General features: G+C 39.0%; 1 protein-coding gene across 1 annotated transcript in view; it reads right to left on the bottom strand.

The window, feature by feature from the left end:
- Window positions 1-190, bottom strand: part of Medag (mesenteric estrogen dependent adipogenesis) — a 20,929-nt gene extending 20,739 nt beyond the window's left edge. Inside the window, exon 1 of the mRNA XM_010623959.2 lies at window positions 5-190. Within this exon, the coding sequence (XP_010622261.1) occupies window positions 5-190 (186 nt within the window). The remainder of the gene's footprint in view (window positions 1-4) is intronic.
- Window positions 191-17,306: the final 17,116 nt, after the last annotated feature.

Here is a 17,306-nt window from a genome sequence, read left to right as displayed (position 1 = left end):
ATACGTCCCGGCCTCCCCGTCCCAGCCTAGAGCTGCCCGCTGCCGACCGCGGCCTCTCCGGGTGATACGCTGCGCGGAGAAAGCGGTCCGAGGGCGGCGCCGCCCCTTTTATCTGCCCTCCGGCATCCGCCGCACCCCTCTCAGCCCACGCCACGACCCCAGACGCTCCGGCCGATTTATCCTGTCTCATAACTCTCTGGCCTGGCCGCGCCTGCTGTCAGCCTAGGCTTAGTCATCCCCGGCGGGAGCTGGGCCACACCCTGCCTGGGGGACACTGCACGGCCTCAGGGTGAGGAGGCACCACGACAGAGGCTGGGACAGGGTGGGCAGTGGGGCGCAAACCCGGCCGGTGTCAGAGACACTACGGTTGTGTACTGATTGCAGGGCAGCCTGAGGTCCCTCGCCACCACTCTCTCCACCTGGGGCCGAGGGCGCTGCTGGAACTCTCACCCATTCCCACCCCAAGTTGCAGTCAGAGGTCTCCCATCAATGTGCAGTCTCAGTCTGCTGCTCCCCTCCTCCCAGATCCAAATCATATCCCAGTCCAAATCATATCATATTCCTGGCGCTGGTTCTCACCCCTGGATTCCCTTCTACCTAGAAATTCCAATGATGGTTATGTCACTTTTCCATAAAGCCTTGGCCAATCTCCATGAGCTTCCTTCCTTCTCTCTTCTACTGAGGCTGGACCCTGGACATTGCATGTTCTGGATCACAGCTGGAAGCCCTAGCCGTCCTCCCTCCGCCCCCACCTCCTAGGAGGCTGTGAGCTCCGTGAGTACTGGAGTATGTTCATTTGTTCAGTCTAGAAATATCTGAGGGCTACCTCTGTGCTCATTAGTCTCCTGAGGTATGAAAGGAGGACTATTTCATTCAATTTAAATAAACAAGTATTTCCAGAACATCTAACAGATAATAGAGAATTAGCTAGTTTCTGAGAAGAGCAGAATAAACACAACTCTGCCATCTCCTAATTTATAGTCTAATAGAGGGGCAGGCAGGCATTCCAACACTTCATTGCACTAAATGAAAATCTCTGCTTTGGATAAACCTGGATGATATGGGAGGAGAATTAAGACTGTTAGAAGTTTCCTGAAATACAATGATATAGGACCCTAAGCGAAAAAGTTAAGTAGAATTTAGAGAATGTCCTCCATTTGTTTTGGGGTGCTTCTAAAGTGGGTTCTCATATATATTTGCTCATTTCAATCCTGGAATGTAAATGAGCTCCATTCTCCTTCCTTGTTCTAGGAAAACATATCTTTCCTACAGACACAATTCCTTTACCCACTATCAGTTCTGGAGGCTCTCAGTGCATATCTAATTCAGGGAGCATTTCAAATGTGATACACAGATCACTACTGAGCCCATCTCTTTCATAGAAGAAAGGAAAATCTGAAAATGAAATGATGTGCCATGAAATTCTTTTGCAAAATGATGTGAGAGGATTATTGCACAGCATGGGCTTGGGGTGGGCTGAGACTACAGCCAGACCCAAGGCTGTACTGTTTTCCCAAGGGAGAGAGGTGAGGTGGGCATTTTATTCTTCACACAAAAGTGGGAGCCATTCTCCAAGCGTTCACAGGCATTGCTGTCCACCAGGCTTCCCCTTAAGCTCTGAGGTCACTCATAAACAAATAAAAATAAAATAAAACAACAAGATAGAATAGAGATGAGAGTTACAACAGATGCATGGGCTAAGTCCTAGGAGAACAATGTTGGGGAATGGTTAGTTTTGCCAGGGAGGATCCAGAAAGGGTGCTCAGAGGAGAGGAGGTGTGGGCTGGGCTTTGAATGGAGTAGGAACACTCACGCAAGGGGTACCATCAATAGAAAGTTGAGAGAGAAGGTTCTGTACTGGTCAATGCAAAGAGAGAAGACAGAGTCTATTTGGAGCAGACTAGGAAATTATGAGTAGCTAAAGTAGGCCATGTTTTTTAGTGTGACTTTTTATAAGGGATGAGACCAGAAAGATAAGTTAGGGCTCTTAGAGTTATCTAGGAATTTGTGTCCTTAAAGCAATAGGGAGACTTTTGATATTTCTAGAGAAGGAAATAATATAATTATGCCTGAGTTTAGATAGATACCTTTGGTTAGACCATGTATATGGTTTGAAACAAAGTTACTGAAGGAGGAGACATTAGGTAGGAGAACAGTGTAATAAGCTAAGTAAGATTATGATGAGAGTCTGAACTAACAGAAGCATTGGGAATGGAAATTATAAATCTGGGACATTACTGAGCTAGAGTCAGCAGAGTTTTAAAAGCAAATAAACAAAAGGGCATGAAGAAATTTATTTGTTCTCCTTCTTGGACATCTTAGACAGATGGTGCTTCCATTAATGAATCTGGGGATTGTGGGAGAAAGAGCAGGCTTGAGAGGAGATGGTAAATTCAGGTGGTGTCATATTGCTTTTGGACTATTTATGGAGCATCCAAGTAGAAAAGCTCAGGAGGCAGCTATCTAGTTATCTGGTTCTAGAGTTGTAGAAAAGAGACTGAGTTAATTATTGAGATTTGAAAGTCATTAGCTTGAAAATAGAGGTTGGAGACACAGAAGAGGATGGGAGTTGTTAGCTTTTCATGTAATATTTCAGATAACTGGCTTCAAAGGAGGAAAACTTTATTTGGAATCAGAGATTCAGAGGTTTTATTCTATGTTTAGTTGGTCTGTTACTCTGGGTGCGTGAAGGAAGAGTAAATCATGGCAGGAGCATATGATAAAAGAGGTTGTTCACCTCATGGTGGCCAGGAAGTGAAAGAGAAAGAAAGGGGGAAGGGGGCCCTAATATCATTTTCAAAAACACACTCTCAGCAATCTAACTTCCTCCTACTATGCTCTTAAGGTGCCACCTCGCAACAGCACCACAGGCTAGTGAGAAAGTCATTAGTATATGGGTCTTGTGGGATATTTAAGATCCAAACTATAGCAGAGAGCATCTCACTAACGAGTGATGGGGTAGCAATTTCAATCCAAGTCTTTAGTTTATTCAACCTACATTTATTGAACATCTGCTATATTCTAGAGCAAGTGCTTGGGTGGAGATATAGAGGTAAATAGACAATGGGCCTTCCTCCATAACAAGAGGAAGGTGGGGATCAATATAAGTGAGGTTCTTCTGGTTCCATGTTCAACTACACTGCTGAAATCTAATTATATTCTCCTTATACATGTCTGTGATCTCCTGGTGTGGTATATTTTCAACAACAACAATAAATAAAGTTTCATTTCTGTTGAGTATGGTCAATGGGGCCAGGTCTACTACAGAGCCTCAGCCAGATCCAGTATAGACTGAACTCAAGAACTATTGATTGCCCTAAAACCTGCTCTATTTATAGATGATTTGGCTTGGATGAAGAGAAAAATGTTACATCAAAATTTTATGCCAGTTATATGTACTTGTTTAAAATCAACATAATGTGTTCTTCCCATCAAAATCTGTTCCATTTGCAGTATCACCATTTACTACCTGAGAAGGTTAAGAGAGATTTTTCTTTGCTTCTTAAAGTTCTCCCTGATTTCATAATTTTTGTTCATTTTCCCAATGACTATGTTTTGTCCTGTACAAAAAATAATGCTGAACATAAAAAAACATTTTAAAGATTTTTAATTGGTATATTATCTAGGGGCTTCAATTGATGTATTTTCAGTAAAACACATGAATTTTATGAATAATTTATGCAACTAAAAAGATGCTAAAGAAAGACATGAAAAGTGAATGGAAAAAAATAATGCTCAATGTACTTTTAGACACTGTAAATCAGTGGAGTTCCAGAGATCTTCATTTTTAATTTCTTTTTCATTATCAAAGTAGCAACTAGGCAAACATAATCACTGCTAGTGATTTTTTCCCACATTGTTGTTTTATTTACACAGTTGCTTTAATATTATAAGATTTTTGTTCTGCTTTTCTCCTTTGGCACTATATGTATATCATGTTTTGACAATTGCATTGTCTTTGTAAATTTTAAACCATTATATAATTTTCCAGCAAATAGATGTATTCTTGTTTGTCTACACAGTTCTATATCTATGAACACTTGAAATCATTCTAATTTTCCTTATTATAAACAATGCCACAATGAACATCTTTGTACTTTTTTTCACTATCCAAACTCTCAGGAATGAAAGTATTAGGATAAGTGATACTAGCAAATACAAGGCTCTGGAAACACGTACCATCATTTTCCAAAAGAACTGTACCCGTTGTCTTCTAGTCAACAGTGAATTCTTATGGCGTTGGATCTTTAGTACTGAGTAATGTACCTCATAGCTCTTTACATTTGTATCTCTAAGTTCAAGTGAAGTTAATAGAGGAGCTATGATGTTATCATTCACAAGTTTGTTAAAGCAGAACAATTGCTCACTGCTGATTCCCACAGTTAAAACAAGACAGGATAAAGATCGTGCCATCTGTAACACCACAGGAGAGACCTGCTCACAGGCTTAGCTTTCCAGCTTTGCAAGTTTGAAGTTGTTTGATTCAGAGATGCTGACTCAAACTCACCAAACTCTGAGACTTAAAATCAATTTCACTCCATCAAAGTGCATTAATGAATTTTCTGTTACCACACAGCTATCTTTATGTTCCTCCTCTATTATACAATTTTTATTTCTATTTATTTATTTGTTGGTAGCAGGGATTGAACTCTGGTCCTTGTGCTTGTGAGGCAGGTGGTGGAACCACTGAGCTAGATCTCCAGCTTTCTATTATATAATTTTTAAAAACCTCTTTAAACATTTTTACATCTCACCTCCCTTTTTGGTTATTTTGCTATCTCGTATCTTCTCTCTATACTAAAACTCCCTGAAAGGATCCTCCAAATTCCTAGCCTGCCTTTCACTTCTCAAGACATTATACCCTGACTTCCACCCTGAAACTGACCTTATGAGGGTCAATGACCTCCATGTTGTCAAATCTCACATATACTTTCTATTTTTATCAGACCCAATCACAACTACCTGTATAGTTCTCTTCTCTCTTAGCTTATGAAGGCATTGTACAATACAGTGAAAAGCACAAAGGTTTTGGAGTTTAAAGCCCGACTCTGATATGTGTTAGCCATGTCATCCTTAAAAAGGCTCTTAAACCCTCTTGATCCTTAATTTTCTCACCTCTAAAATTAGCACAATACAGAAGTGAGGAATAGCAACACAGGTAAGAACTCAGGCTTTGATGCCACATTGCTCAAATTGAAGTTCCAAGTTAGTTTTGTGACCTCTAACATAGCACTTCTGTTTGCCTCCATCCACATGTACAAATAGTAGGGTTTGTGAGGGTTTGATGAGCTACTGCCGAGTATTCAGAGCAGTGTCTAGCACATAGGAAGTGTCACTAGCATGTGCTTGATGCCTATATCAGGGAACTTCTGTAATAGTTCAGTGAGATAACAGCCCATGTATAGCATCTAGCACAGTGTCTGATACAAAGTGAGCCCTCACTTATTAGTGCCAGGTCCCTTTCTCCTCAGTGTCTCTTCTTCTTAGTTCTCTTCTTTCCCGAGATCCAAGGAGGATCCTTGGCCACCTTCCTCTTTCCCCAGATGAATTTGTCCAATATATGGGTCCAATAACTTCATAAAGTTGGTGACTTCCAAATTCCTATCTCCAGACTAGATTTGTCAGTCTCAGACTAACATACACAACTTTCTGCCCAGTCTCTCCTTGTGACTTCCACTGGCAGCTATAACAATCTTCCCCCCACCCCAATAGGCTTATTTGCCTGTGCTCCTCATCTGTGGAAGCATTTTTCCTTTATTCCTTCATCCAGAACATGGAAGGTAGCCTACACTGTACCCTCAGGAGTACCCTGTACTCCTCCTCCCATGAATCCCTTCTCTGCTGTTATCCCATCCCCATCTCCCTAGATAACAGGCTTCCTCTACCTGAGAAGTTTTCAGAGTTTAAAACTTGACTTCTACCAATTTCACATATCTCTCGCATCCTTCCCATTCCCACAGCAGTTGTTTTCAATTAGTGTTCCATCCTTCCTACTCTGGACTACTTTAGTAGCTGCCATACAAGCCACCGCTACTCTTCATCCCTTGTCCCGGTGTGTTATAGCTGAATTGTGCTCCCCAAATGCATACACTGAAGCCCTAACCCCCTTATATTTGGAAATCGTTTAGAGAATGAGTTAAGGTTAAATGAGGTCATAGGTTTTTTAGCTTTCTATCACTGGACAAAAAAAAAATTGAGAAAGTCAATTTAAGATTTATTTTGGTTAATGGTTTCAACAGTTTCAGTATATGGTCAGCTGACTGCATTGCTTCTAGGCCTATAGCAAAGCAGAAACATCACAGAAGAAAGGCATGGTGGAGGAAAGCTGTTAAATTCATGGCAACCAGGAAGCAGAGAAAGTAGAAAGAGAGCCAAACAGGAAGGGGCTAGGGACCAGCTATAGCTCCCAAGGCCATGCTCTGTCTTAGTCACTTTTCTTTTTGCTGAGACAAAATACCCAACACTCAAAATAAAAGGAGGAAAAGTTTATTTTGCTTACAGCTTGTAGAGGTTTCCATAAATAGTTGTCTGACTCCGAGGCAGGATGTTGATTACAGAGGGTGATTACAGAGGAGAAATAGTTCATGGTATGGCTGGGTAGGCAGAAGGCAGCAAAGCAGTGAGCAGTAAGCAGCAGGTGGCAGCAGCAGCAGTGTGCCTCTCCCTTTCATTCCTTCCAGTGTACCCACATTTTCAGTGGGTGCCACCCAAACTCAGGGTGGACCTTTCTGTTATCTGTACCCAACCCTATGCTAAACTATTCATTGAACTAATTTAGTAATCAGGCATCCTTAATCTCAGCATCACACCCTTAATCTCAATGCAACATACTCTAGATCCAGCCACCTCCAAAAAGCCCATCTATGACCATATAAGGCTTTGGGAGGACATCTACATACAAGCCATAGCATACTCCAATGGCCCACACCTTCTAACTAGATCCCACCTCATTTTCTTATTATCTCCTAATGATGTCATCAAATTATGAATTCATCAGTGGATTAATCTATTGATGGCAACAGAGCTCTTATGATCTAATCATGTTTGAAAAGCCTGTTACTGGGCTGGAGATTTAGCTCAGTTGTTTCAGCACCTGCCTGGCAAATGCAAGGACCCAAGTTCAATCCCTGGTACCAAAAAAAAAAAGCCTGTTACTAAACACATGAAATTTTTAGGGGATATTTTAGATTCAAACCATAACATTTATACAATTAGAATCCTAATCCCTTATAAGAAGTTCTTATAAGAAGAGGCTCCAGGGGGCTAGGCACAGAGGATAGGCCATATGCGACACAGTGATAGGCAGTTCTCTGCAAGTCAGAAAAAGAGCTCTCCCCAGAAACAGAATCTGTATCATGATCTTTCACTTCTAGCTTCCAATACTGTAGGAAAGTAAACTTTGGTGGTATTTTTGTTTGTTTGTTTTGGTACCGGGGATTGAACTCGGGTCCTTGCGCTTGCAAGACAGGACACCGAACCGCTGAGCTAAATTCCCGGCCCTAAAGTTTGGTTTTTTGAGCTGCTCAGACTGTGGTTCTTTATCATGGTTCCTGATCCAGTAAGACTCCTCCTCACTCTCAGATTCATGCCTTCAGCTTGAGGCTGTGGACTCTAGCTTGATGGTCTCTTGAAGGCAAGGCTGGACTTCCCTCCATGCTGTGCCCTTCCTGTTCACACTATGTAGCCCTTTCTTCACTTTAAAGACTCTAACTCACCTTTTAAGACACACTTTAAACATCATCTACTGGAGGTTAAATTAGATGTCCTCTTCCTTACCCCATAGGACAATGTGAATATCCTTCTCACACCATCTACAAGTATTGTGTTATTGATTTGCTTGTGCATCTCTCCTACCAAATCAGTGAGTGAAAGACAACAAGTATATCTTATGTCTTTTTATTCAAAGTACAATGTGGTTTAATAGAAGACATCTAATTTATTTTATTGAATAAATGAATAAATAAATGATAAGCAGCATTGTGACATAGCTATATGTAAAGTTCAAATAGTGCTTGGTATAAATAAGTACTATTGAGCGTGTATTCAATAAATGAAAAAATACTGAAAATTCTTTGTATCATTTTTTCTGCAATTGTAACTGTCAGAGTCTTAAGAAAACTAAAGTAGGAACATATGGAGAAATAAAAGCCCAGATTTTCAAAGAGATATATTCATACAAATAAGTTCAAATTCGTAATCATTGCAATGATTCCCCACAGCTTTAGTCATGGCTGAAGTAGAATGGAAAATTTTCCTTCCTTCTTCTGTGCTTACCTCATTGGGCTCTAGCTGTCTTGGTCTCTGAGTTCACTGTTTCCTGTATGCCCAAATAAACACTCCTCCAGGGTCACATGGAAGCCTACCAGGTCAGTAGGTTGATCTTGGTTATGTACGTTTTATGGCTCTTGGGCTATATTTTTTTAATTACTGGAGGGACACTCAATGCTGTAGAGCACTAAGGCTAATGTAGGTCAGGATGTTGCCACAGCTGTGAGCATCTGGCACATGGAGAGAGTCCAGAGGAGTACAAATGCCTGCCAAGAAGGGCGAATCTATGGATGAGGATCAAGTGTAGAAATAGGGACCATTCAGTTCTACAAAAACACTGATTGAGTATTTGTATGAGCTAGGTACTTGGCACTCAAAGATACCTAAGACCTGTTACCTGTCTCTGGAGTCCTTGAAGTTAAGCCAGCTACAAGTGGTCAGTAACTGCTGGAACAGATGATAGAGGAGGAAGGATGGGGACATAAAGACAAACAGATACGTAGGAGAATGTCAGGCTGGAGCGTCATAAAACCCGGGAACAAAAGTGTTGTTAGGAAGGCGACCGTGGACAAATCCAGAAATTTGAATGAGAATAGATGAAATTTCATTCAAGAGGGTGCATTATAAATATTTTAAACTTTTCTGTGCATTATGATGCTTTGACATTTTAAAAGGCCTTATTGGCTGTGGAGAGACTGGCTCTCCAGGACAGCTGCTATCTCAAGGGCTCTGATATGCACACTAATCAGTGCAGACTCAGACCTCCTCTGGCTGGCCCTGCAAGCCAGTGACAATTTTGCTCTGCATAAGTCATTCCAGGTCAGAGGCAGGCAGCTAGAGACCACTCTTGATACCCCCAAAATTGACAGAATTATAGAAACTAGCCAATCCTAAACTTATCATACCTACTTTGCATTTCTGGAACAGATTCCAATAAAAGCCACAGCCTAAATCTGCCCCTCACTCCTGTCTTCAGCCCAAATACCTCTCTGGAATACTCATCATGAGGTTGTGCATGGCCTTCTGTTATTCCTGTTACAGGACTTGTAAGTACAATAAACTCAGTTATTTCCTGAGCTTCCCCTATCTCTCCTCTTGTAGTCCACCCAACCAATCATCTCATAAAATAATACAAAGCAGAAGTCTAGTCTTCTAATGGTGACTGTAGGTAAGAGTCCTGCCTTAGACAGAAGAGTCCACTGGAAAACAGAGCCCTTCCAACTCTGAGTTTATTACTCTAAAACAAGAGGATTAGGAAGGTCAAGAATTTCTAATGCCCTCAACATCACTGAGGAACCTAGAAAAGACAAATGGGCCAAGCTGGTAAAGGAATTTCACAATCTTCTTCACTCCAGTTACAGGATCAACCACAACAATGAAAATGATAATGGCTAATATTTAGTGAGACTTCTATGCCAGATACTGTCATAACTGTTTTCAGTAAATTACCTCATTTAATCCTCCAGGCTAGGAACTATTCCCATCTCCATGTTATGAAAGGGGAAATAGGCACACAGAGTTCCAATGAACTGTCCAAAGTCACACAGGTGATCCGCTGCAGAGGCACCTTTGACAGGCTCTTTCCTACACAGCACATCTTAGATTTAGGTAATTCATAAACAAGAGAAACTTGTTTCTCACAGCTCTGGAAGCTGGGAAATTCCAAGATCAAGGTATCAGCTGAGTTGGTGTCTGGTAAATGCTGTTCTGTTTCACAGCCAGTACCTTCCAGCTGCGCTCTTGCAAGGCAGAGGGATGGATGAATATGCTCCCTTTCCCTAGTGTCTTTTACTACACTGATCTTGTCAAGGGGGCTCCACATTCATGACCGACCCAGTTATTTCCCAAGTACCCCATGCTCTCACACCACCACTTGTTGATTAAGTTTCAATGTGTGAATTTTGTGGACTCACAAACATACACCAGGAGGAGTGTCTGACCTGACACAGTAAAGAATTCAAAAATTTCCTCTTCCCATTTGCCTGGCCATCAAAACAGGAGTGGACAAACTACAATCCGCAGGACAAGTCTACGTTGCTCCTTGCATCTGTGACTGCAACGGAAAATGTGTTTTATATTTTTAAATAATTGGAAAAATTTTAAAAAAGGCCAGTAGTATATTTCTGCCTAGCATAATGTGGCCTTGGTTTTGACACCTACAATCCCTCAAAAAACATCAAAGAAGAGTAATATTTTTGACCTAAAGATTATTTAAAATTTACATTTCACTGTCCATAAATACAATTTTATGGAAATGTGGTCACATTCACTGATTACACATGATGGCTTCCATCTTACAACAGCTGGGCTAAGTAGCTACAACAGAGATTTGCTGGGCCTCAGGCCTGAAACATTCACTGCCTGGCCCCTTCCAGAAAAAGGTTGCAAATCCCTGCTCTAGAGTCCAGATGAAGAGTGATCTCTTCCCTCTTCTCTAGGCAACAATCTGCCCACTGCAGAACTTAAAAGTGTCAGCTTCCTAATCTAAGAGATAGAATAAAAGCCACTCCCAGAACCCAACTCTACCCTATGGATTATTAGAAATATTGCTCTTAAGTTGAACAAAAGAACCTTACATAATGGCCATTTTTCTACTGCCCAGTGGCCAAGCAGACACTTTGAATTTGGAAAGAACTGATTCAGGACCCCTGGACTTACACTTCTGAGCTCTGTGACTATGCGCCAGCCACTGAGACACTGGACCATGCAAAAAGTGGGGATGCCCCTACCTATCTCCCATGCCTGTAAGGGACAGACAATAAAATAATGTGGGCAAAACTCTATGCACAAGGTCAGACACAGGACCAGTCTCTAGAAAATCGTAGCAGTCATCATCATTATTATAATCATTATCACTACTGAACTGAAGGAGCTAATCAGTTCCACCATGGAGCTAACAGCATTGACACAGATTTCAGAAAGCAACCTGTACTATGTTCTCTACTCTAAATTTTATATTTTTAATACCAGAAAATATTGTGCTATTTCTAACCCCCTTTGATATGTGTTATAATATCTAGAGCCAAGATGAGTTGAATCAAAAATAAACTCAAATTTCCCTCACTCAAATATCCTCTGGGATACACTGAACACAAATTACAAGGATCTTGGTGATGCTGGGTGACCATTGAAGAGGCCTCTCACAGGAGGGGCCTGAACTCGTGATCTCTATGTCAGGTGCTTGGGATGCTGGACTTAGAGCAATAATTGCTTAGAAGGAAAAATTGAGTGGCACAGAATGTTCAGAAAGAAATGAAATGAAATGCAAAAACAAATCTCTCACATACATTTTGTGACTTTCTGAGTTTTGCAATCAAGGACTTAACATAAAGCTGGGTTAGGGAAGCTCAGCCTGGCTTCTGTTAATCCTATTTTGGCCTATAAATTGCTAACATAGTCCTCTATGGACTATGTTAGGTGGGGAATTAGTATTCAATTTTGTGAATTTGCAGTGCTTCACCACCAAGTGATTTGCATTAAATGGAAAAAAAACAAAATATTTTTGTATTTTAAAATTAATAAGTAGGAACCTCTCTGTCATTCCCACCCAAGGGAAGCACTGAAGGCTGCTCAGTGTGTGTGCCCCAATTCTTTCTCTATCCACATGAAGCAGAGATCTCAGAGCATATAATTTCACCTCGGGTAGGGTTTAGAACAAGGCCAGAGATGGAACTCACAGTACCTGAATGTGAAACCTGGCTCTGCCACTCACCAGTTGCATGATGAAGAAAATTCTTTGCTTTTCTGCCTCAGGTTCCTCATTTGTGAAACAGACTTTATTAAAGCACCCACTTCGAGGGGTAATAGTGAAGATAAATGATGTGATATATAAAGCAATGAGAACAGTAAATGGATCTCTTTGTCCCACTCCCTCCTTGACTTCCTCCCTCAATACATACATTATTCATATATACATATGCATGTTAAATGCACATATAACATACCTATATGTGTATATTCAGTGATATATATATATACACCTTTGTATTAAATACAATTCCATCAAACTTTTCATAGTATATCGTAGCCTTTCTTTTTACAGCTTAATTATGATATATATGCCACTATTTTGTCAATATTTTAAGTTTTTACTCATTTTCAGTATTATAAGCAAAAAAAAATCTTACCATTTACATTTTTGTACTTGGATCTTTGGAAACTTGTCCAGTTACTTACTGGGAGTTCATCCCTGGACTAAACCAGATGTTATGCTCTTTTTAAAGAATTTCTAGTTGCTCTCCAAAACTTTAAGTTGTCAACAGCATTTCCCCAAAACTCTTCCAAGACTATTTTAGTTCTCTTTCTTTCCCAATCAGGTTGGAGGATTTTATTGCTTTAATTTTTTATCATCTTACAGGGAAAGTTAAAAATCTTTGTTTATTGACCATTTTTATTTTTCCATTGTGTATTTGCATTAAAATGTGAACTCATCTTCTTTATATTGGTTTAGAAGAGGTTCTTATATATGTGTGTTTTTCAGTTTATTGGTTGCCTGTTCATTTTATTAAATACAAAATTATACCACACTGTATTTTTTAATTAATTTTATTTTTTTATTCACGAAGTTTATTGGTACATTTTAGGTATACAGTATGATGGCGTTCATCATTAGGAATTTGTACCTATACATGATATATCTTGGTTCTTATTTTTTCCCCATTCCCATGCCATCTCTTCAACCCATCCATCCCTTCCTATTTACAAAGACTTTGTTTCTGGGTTTTTTTAATTCATATTTTTTCCTTTCCATTCTTTCCTTTTTTTTCAGCTTTAATTGAGTTTATTGGTACATTTTAGGTATACAGTACAGTTACACTCATTATTGGGATCTTGTACCTCTACATGACGGGTCTTGGTTCTCATTTTTTCCCCTTGTCCCTGCCCTCCTTCTTTTCTACCCCTCACTTCCTCTTCCTCACTCTCTTTGGAACTTTTCTTCCTATTTCACATTACCTATTACACATTTTGGTCTGCATATACACTTTCAGTTTTTCATACCAGAGAAACTACTCAGTATTTATAAGTGTGTCCTGTTTACTCATTCAAGAGTATGACCTCAATATGCATCCAGTTAGCTATAAATGTCTCTAGCTTATCATTTTTTTTTCTTGATACAGGGGATTGAACGCAGGTCATGGAATTTGCGAGGCAGGATCAGAACCACTGAGCTAAATCCCTGGCTAGTTTATCATTCTTTATGGCTGAGTAGTACTCCATTTTATAAAAAATAAAACAATCCACATCATCTTTATCCAGTCACTAGCTGATGGGCATTTGGTCTGTTTCCAAGATTTAGCTATTACAAACTATGCCGCTATAAAGATGGGTGTGCATATACTACTGTAGTGTAATGCTTTAATTCTTTTGGGAAGATACCCAGCAGGGGAATACCTGAGTCAAATGGAACCCTTAATCTTACTTTTTTGAGGTATCCCCACTCTGATTTTCACAGTGGTTGCACCAGCCTACACTCGCACCAACAGTAGAGAAGTGTTCCTTTTTTCCCACATCCCTGCCAGTATTTGTTACTGGTTGATTTCTTCACAGCAGCCATTCTTTCTGGAGTGAGGTAGAATCTCAGCATTGTTTTCATTTGCATCTCTTAAATAACCAGTTAAGTTAAACATTTTTTCCATATGTTTATTTTCTGTTTCTACTTCTTTGAGAAATGTTCATTTCATTGCCCATTTGGGGGTCTTTAAATTTGGGAGGTCTGATTTTTTGAAGTTATTTATATATTCTAGATAGTAGATCTTTGTCTAACGAACTGCTGGTAAAATTTTTTTTCCACATTGTGGGTTGTATCTTCACTCTGTTAGTAGTTTCTCTTGCTGTGCAGAAGCTTTTTAATAAGATGAGATCTCAGTTGTTGATTCTTTGTGCTAGTTCCTGTGCTACTGAGGTTTTGTTCAAGAAGTCTTTTCCTATGCCAACGTCTTTAAGAGTTCTACCTAACCTCTCTTCCAGCCAGTTTAGTGTTTCTGTTTTAATATTTAGATCTTTGATTCATTTCAACTTTCATTTAGTGAATGTTGAGAGATATAGGTCTTGTTTTAATCTTTGGCAAGTTGAAACCCAATTTTTCCACCATAGTTTTTTTTTTTAATTTTTTTTTCTCATTGAGTTTATTGGAATACTTTAGGTATACAGTATAGTTACATTCATCATTGGGATCTTGTACCTTTACATAACAGGTCTTGGTTCTCATTTTTTTCCCTTATCCCTGCCCTCCCTTTACCCCCTCCCTCCCTATTTACAAATACTTTATTTCCATTTTTTTATTTTCTCATATTTTTTCTTTTGCCTTATTACCTTTCCCCTACCCTTCCCTTTTCCCCAACACCTTTAGCCCTTTCCTTCCTATTTCACATTGTCAATTATATCATTAGAATCTTATGTACCATTATAATTTTTCACACCAGAGAAACTATTCGATATTTATACATGTGTGACTTTTATATTTCATTTAGGAGTATATCCTCAGTATGTATCCATTTTCCTATTACTGACTCTAATTTATCATTCTTTATGGCTGAGTAGTATTCTATTTTATAGAAAAATCACATCTTCTTTATTCAGTCTCCAACTGATGGGCAAATGGGCTGTTTCCAAGTTTTAGCCATTACAAACTGTGACGCTATAAACATAGGTGCACATATATCACTGTGATATGATTCTTTTAATTCTTTTGGAAAGATACCCAGCAGAGGGATGCCTGGGTCAAATAGAACCACTAAACTTAGTTCTTTGAGGTATCTCCATATTTATTTCCATAGTGGTTGCACCAGTCTGCACTCCCACCAACAATGGAGAAGAGTTCCTTTCTTCCTACAACCCCATCAACATTTGTTATTGGTTGATTTTTTGATAGCAGCTACTCTTTGTGGGGTCCAGCACCATTTATTAAAGAGGCTGTCTTTCCTCCAGGAAGGGTTTTTGGCTCCTTTATCAAAGATGAAGTGGTTGAGTTTGTCTGGAATTGTTTCTGCATCTTCTAATCTGTTCCATTAATACCAAGATCTGATTCTTTGCCAGTACTGTGCTGTTTTTATCACAGTAGCTTTTTAGTATAGTTTCAAGTTGGGGACTGTGATACTCCCTACCTTGCTTTTGTTGCCTAGAACTGCTTTTGATATTCTAGGTCTCTTCTTGTTCCAAATGAATTTTTCAATTGTCTTTTCTGATTCTGTGAAACATGCTATTGGAATTTCAATTGGTATTGCATTGAATCCTATATAGTAGTTTTGAAAATATAGCCATTTTCACTATATTGTTTCTTCCTACCCAAGAGCAAGGGATGTCTTTCCATTATCTGATATCCTCTTTGATCTCTTTTTTTTCAGAGTTAGAGTTTTCAGAACAGAGGTATTTTATATCTTTTGTTACACTGATTCCTAGGTATTTCATTTTTTTGGATGGTATTGTGAAAGGAGTTTTTTCTCTAGTTCCTCTCTCAATAAGTCTATTGTTTGTGTATAGAAAGGGTATTGATTTTTGTGTGTTGACCTTGTATCTAGCTACTCTACTAAAATTTGTTAAGTCTAAAAGACTTTTGCTGGAGTTCTTGGGGTCTTCTATATAGAGTATCATGTCATCTGCAAATATTGACAATTTAAGTTCTTTGTTTCCTATCTTTATTATTTTTATTTCTTTCTCTTGTCTAATTGCTGTGGCTAACATTTCCAAAACTATATTGAACAAGAGTGGTGATAGTGGACATCCTTGTCTTGTTCCTGATTTTAGCATGCAGGATTTCAGTTTGGGGCCATTTAGTATGATGTTGGCTGTTAGCTTTTCATATATGGCTTTTATGGGGTTGAGATAAAGACCATCTATTCCCATTTTCTGTAGGGTTTTTTTTTTCCTATCATGAATGAGCGTTAGACTTTGTTAATGTTTTTTCTGCATCCATTGAGATAATTGGTTTTTGTCCTTGGCTCTGTTAATATAGTGCATTACATTTACTGATTTGCATATGTTGAACTATCACTGCATTCCTGGGATATATCCCACTTGGTCAGGTTGTATGATCTTCTTGGTGATCTTCTGCATTCTGTTTGCCAGTATCTTATTGAGGATTTTTGTGTTTACATTCATTAGGGAGATTAGCCTATACTTCTCTTTTTCAGTTGGGACTTCCTCTGCTTTTGTGATCAAAGTGATGCTTACTTCCAGCAATATACTTGGGAGTATTGCTTTTCTTTCAATTTCACTGAAGAGTTTAAACAGTAGTGGCAATAGTACTTCTCTAAATGTCTTGAATTTAGCTGTAAAGCCATCAGGACCTGGACTTTTCTTTGTTGATGTTTTTAATTATATTTTCAATTTCATTGATTGATATTGAATTGTTTAGAATTTTTAGGTCTTCTTCATTCAACTTTATTACTTTATATGTGTCTAGGAATCTTGTTCTTTTGTGTTTTCCATCTTGTTGGTTCTCAAAGTAGGTATTGACGATCCTCTGGATTTCTGCTGGGTCTGTTGTAATTTCACTCTTTTCATTCCTAATTGCATAATTTAGGCCTTCTCTTTCCTTTTTTGATAAGGTTGGCTAAGGGTTTGTCAGTTTTGTTTATTCTTTTGAAGTACCAACTCTTTACTCTCTTGATTTTTTTGGGTATCATTCTCTTAGGCTCCATTGCATTGATTTCTGCTCTGATCTTTATAATTTCCTCCCTTGTATGAGCTTTGGGTTTATCTTGCTGTTCTTTTTCTAGAAGTTTGAGGTTCAGCATCAGGTTATTTGAGTTGTTTTCCTAATATGGGTATTCATTGCCATGGATTTCCCTTATAAGACTGCTTTCATTGTGTCTGATAAATTTTTATATGTTGTCATTGTCATTTAATTATAGAAACTAATTTCTTCTTTAATTTCCTCTATAAGCCATCAGTTGTTCAGGAGGTTGCTGTTCAATTTCCATGTGTTTTTGTAGTTCTTGTGTTTTCTTTTGCTATTTATCTCCAATTTCATTGCACTATTATCTGATAATATACAGGGGATAACTTCAATTCCTTTGCATTTACTTAAACATGTTCCA

Source organism: Fukomys damarensis, unplaced genomic scaffold (assembly GCF_012274545.1).
Source record: "Fukomys damarensis isolate Sample0158 unplaced genomic scaffold, DMR_v1.0_HiC HiC_scaffold_38, whole genome shotgun sequence".
In the NCBI taxonomy this organism is placed as follows: Eukaryota; Metazoa; Chordata; class Mammalia; order Rodentia; family Bathyergidae; genus Fukomys; species Fukomys damarensis.
The sequence above is the reverse complement of the archived record's forward strand: the minus strand, read 5'-3'. Positions and strand labels throughout refer to the sequence as shown.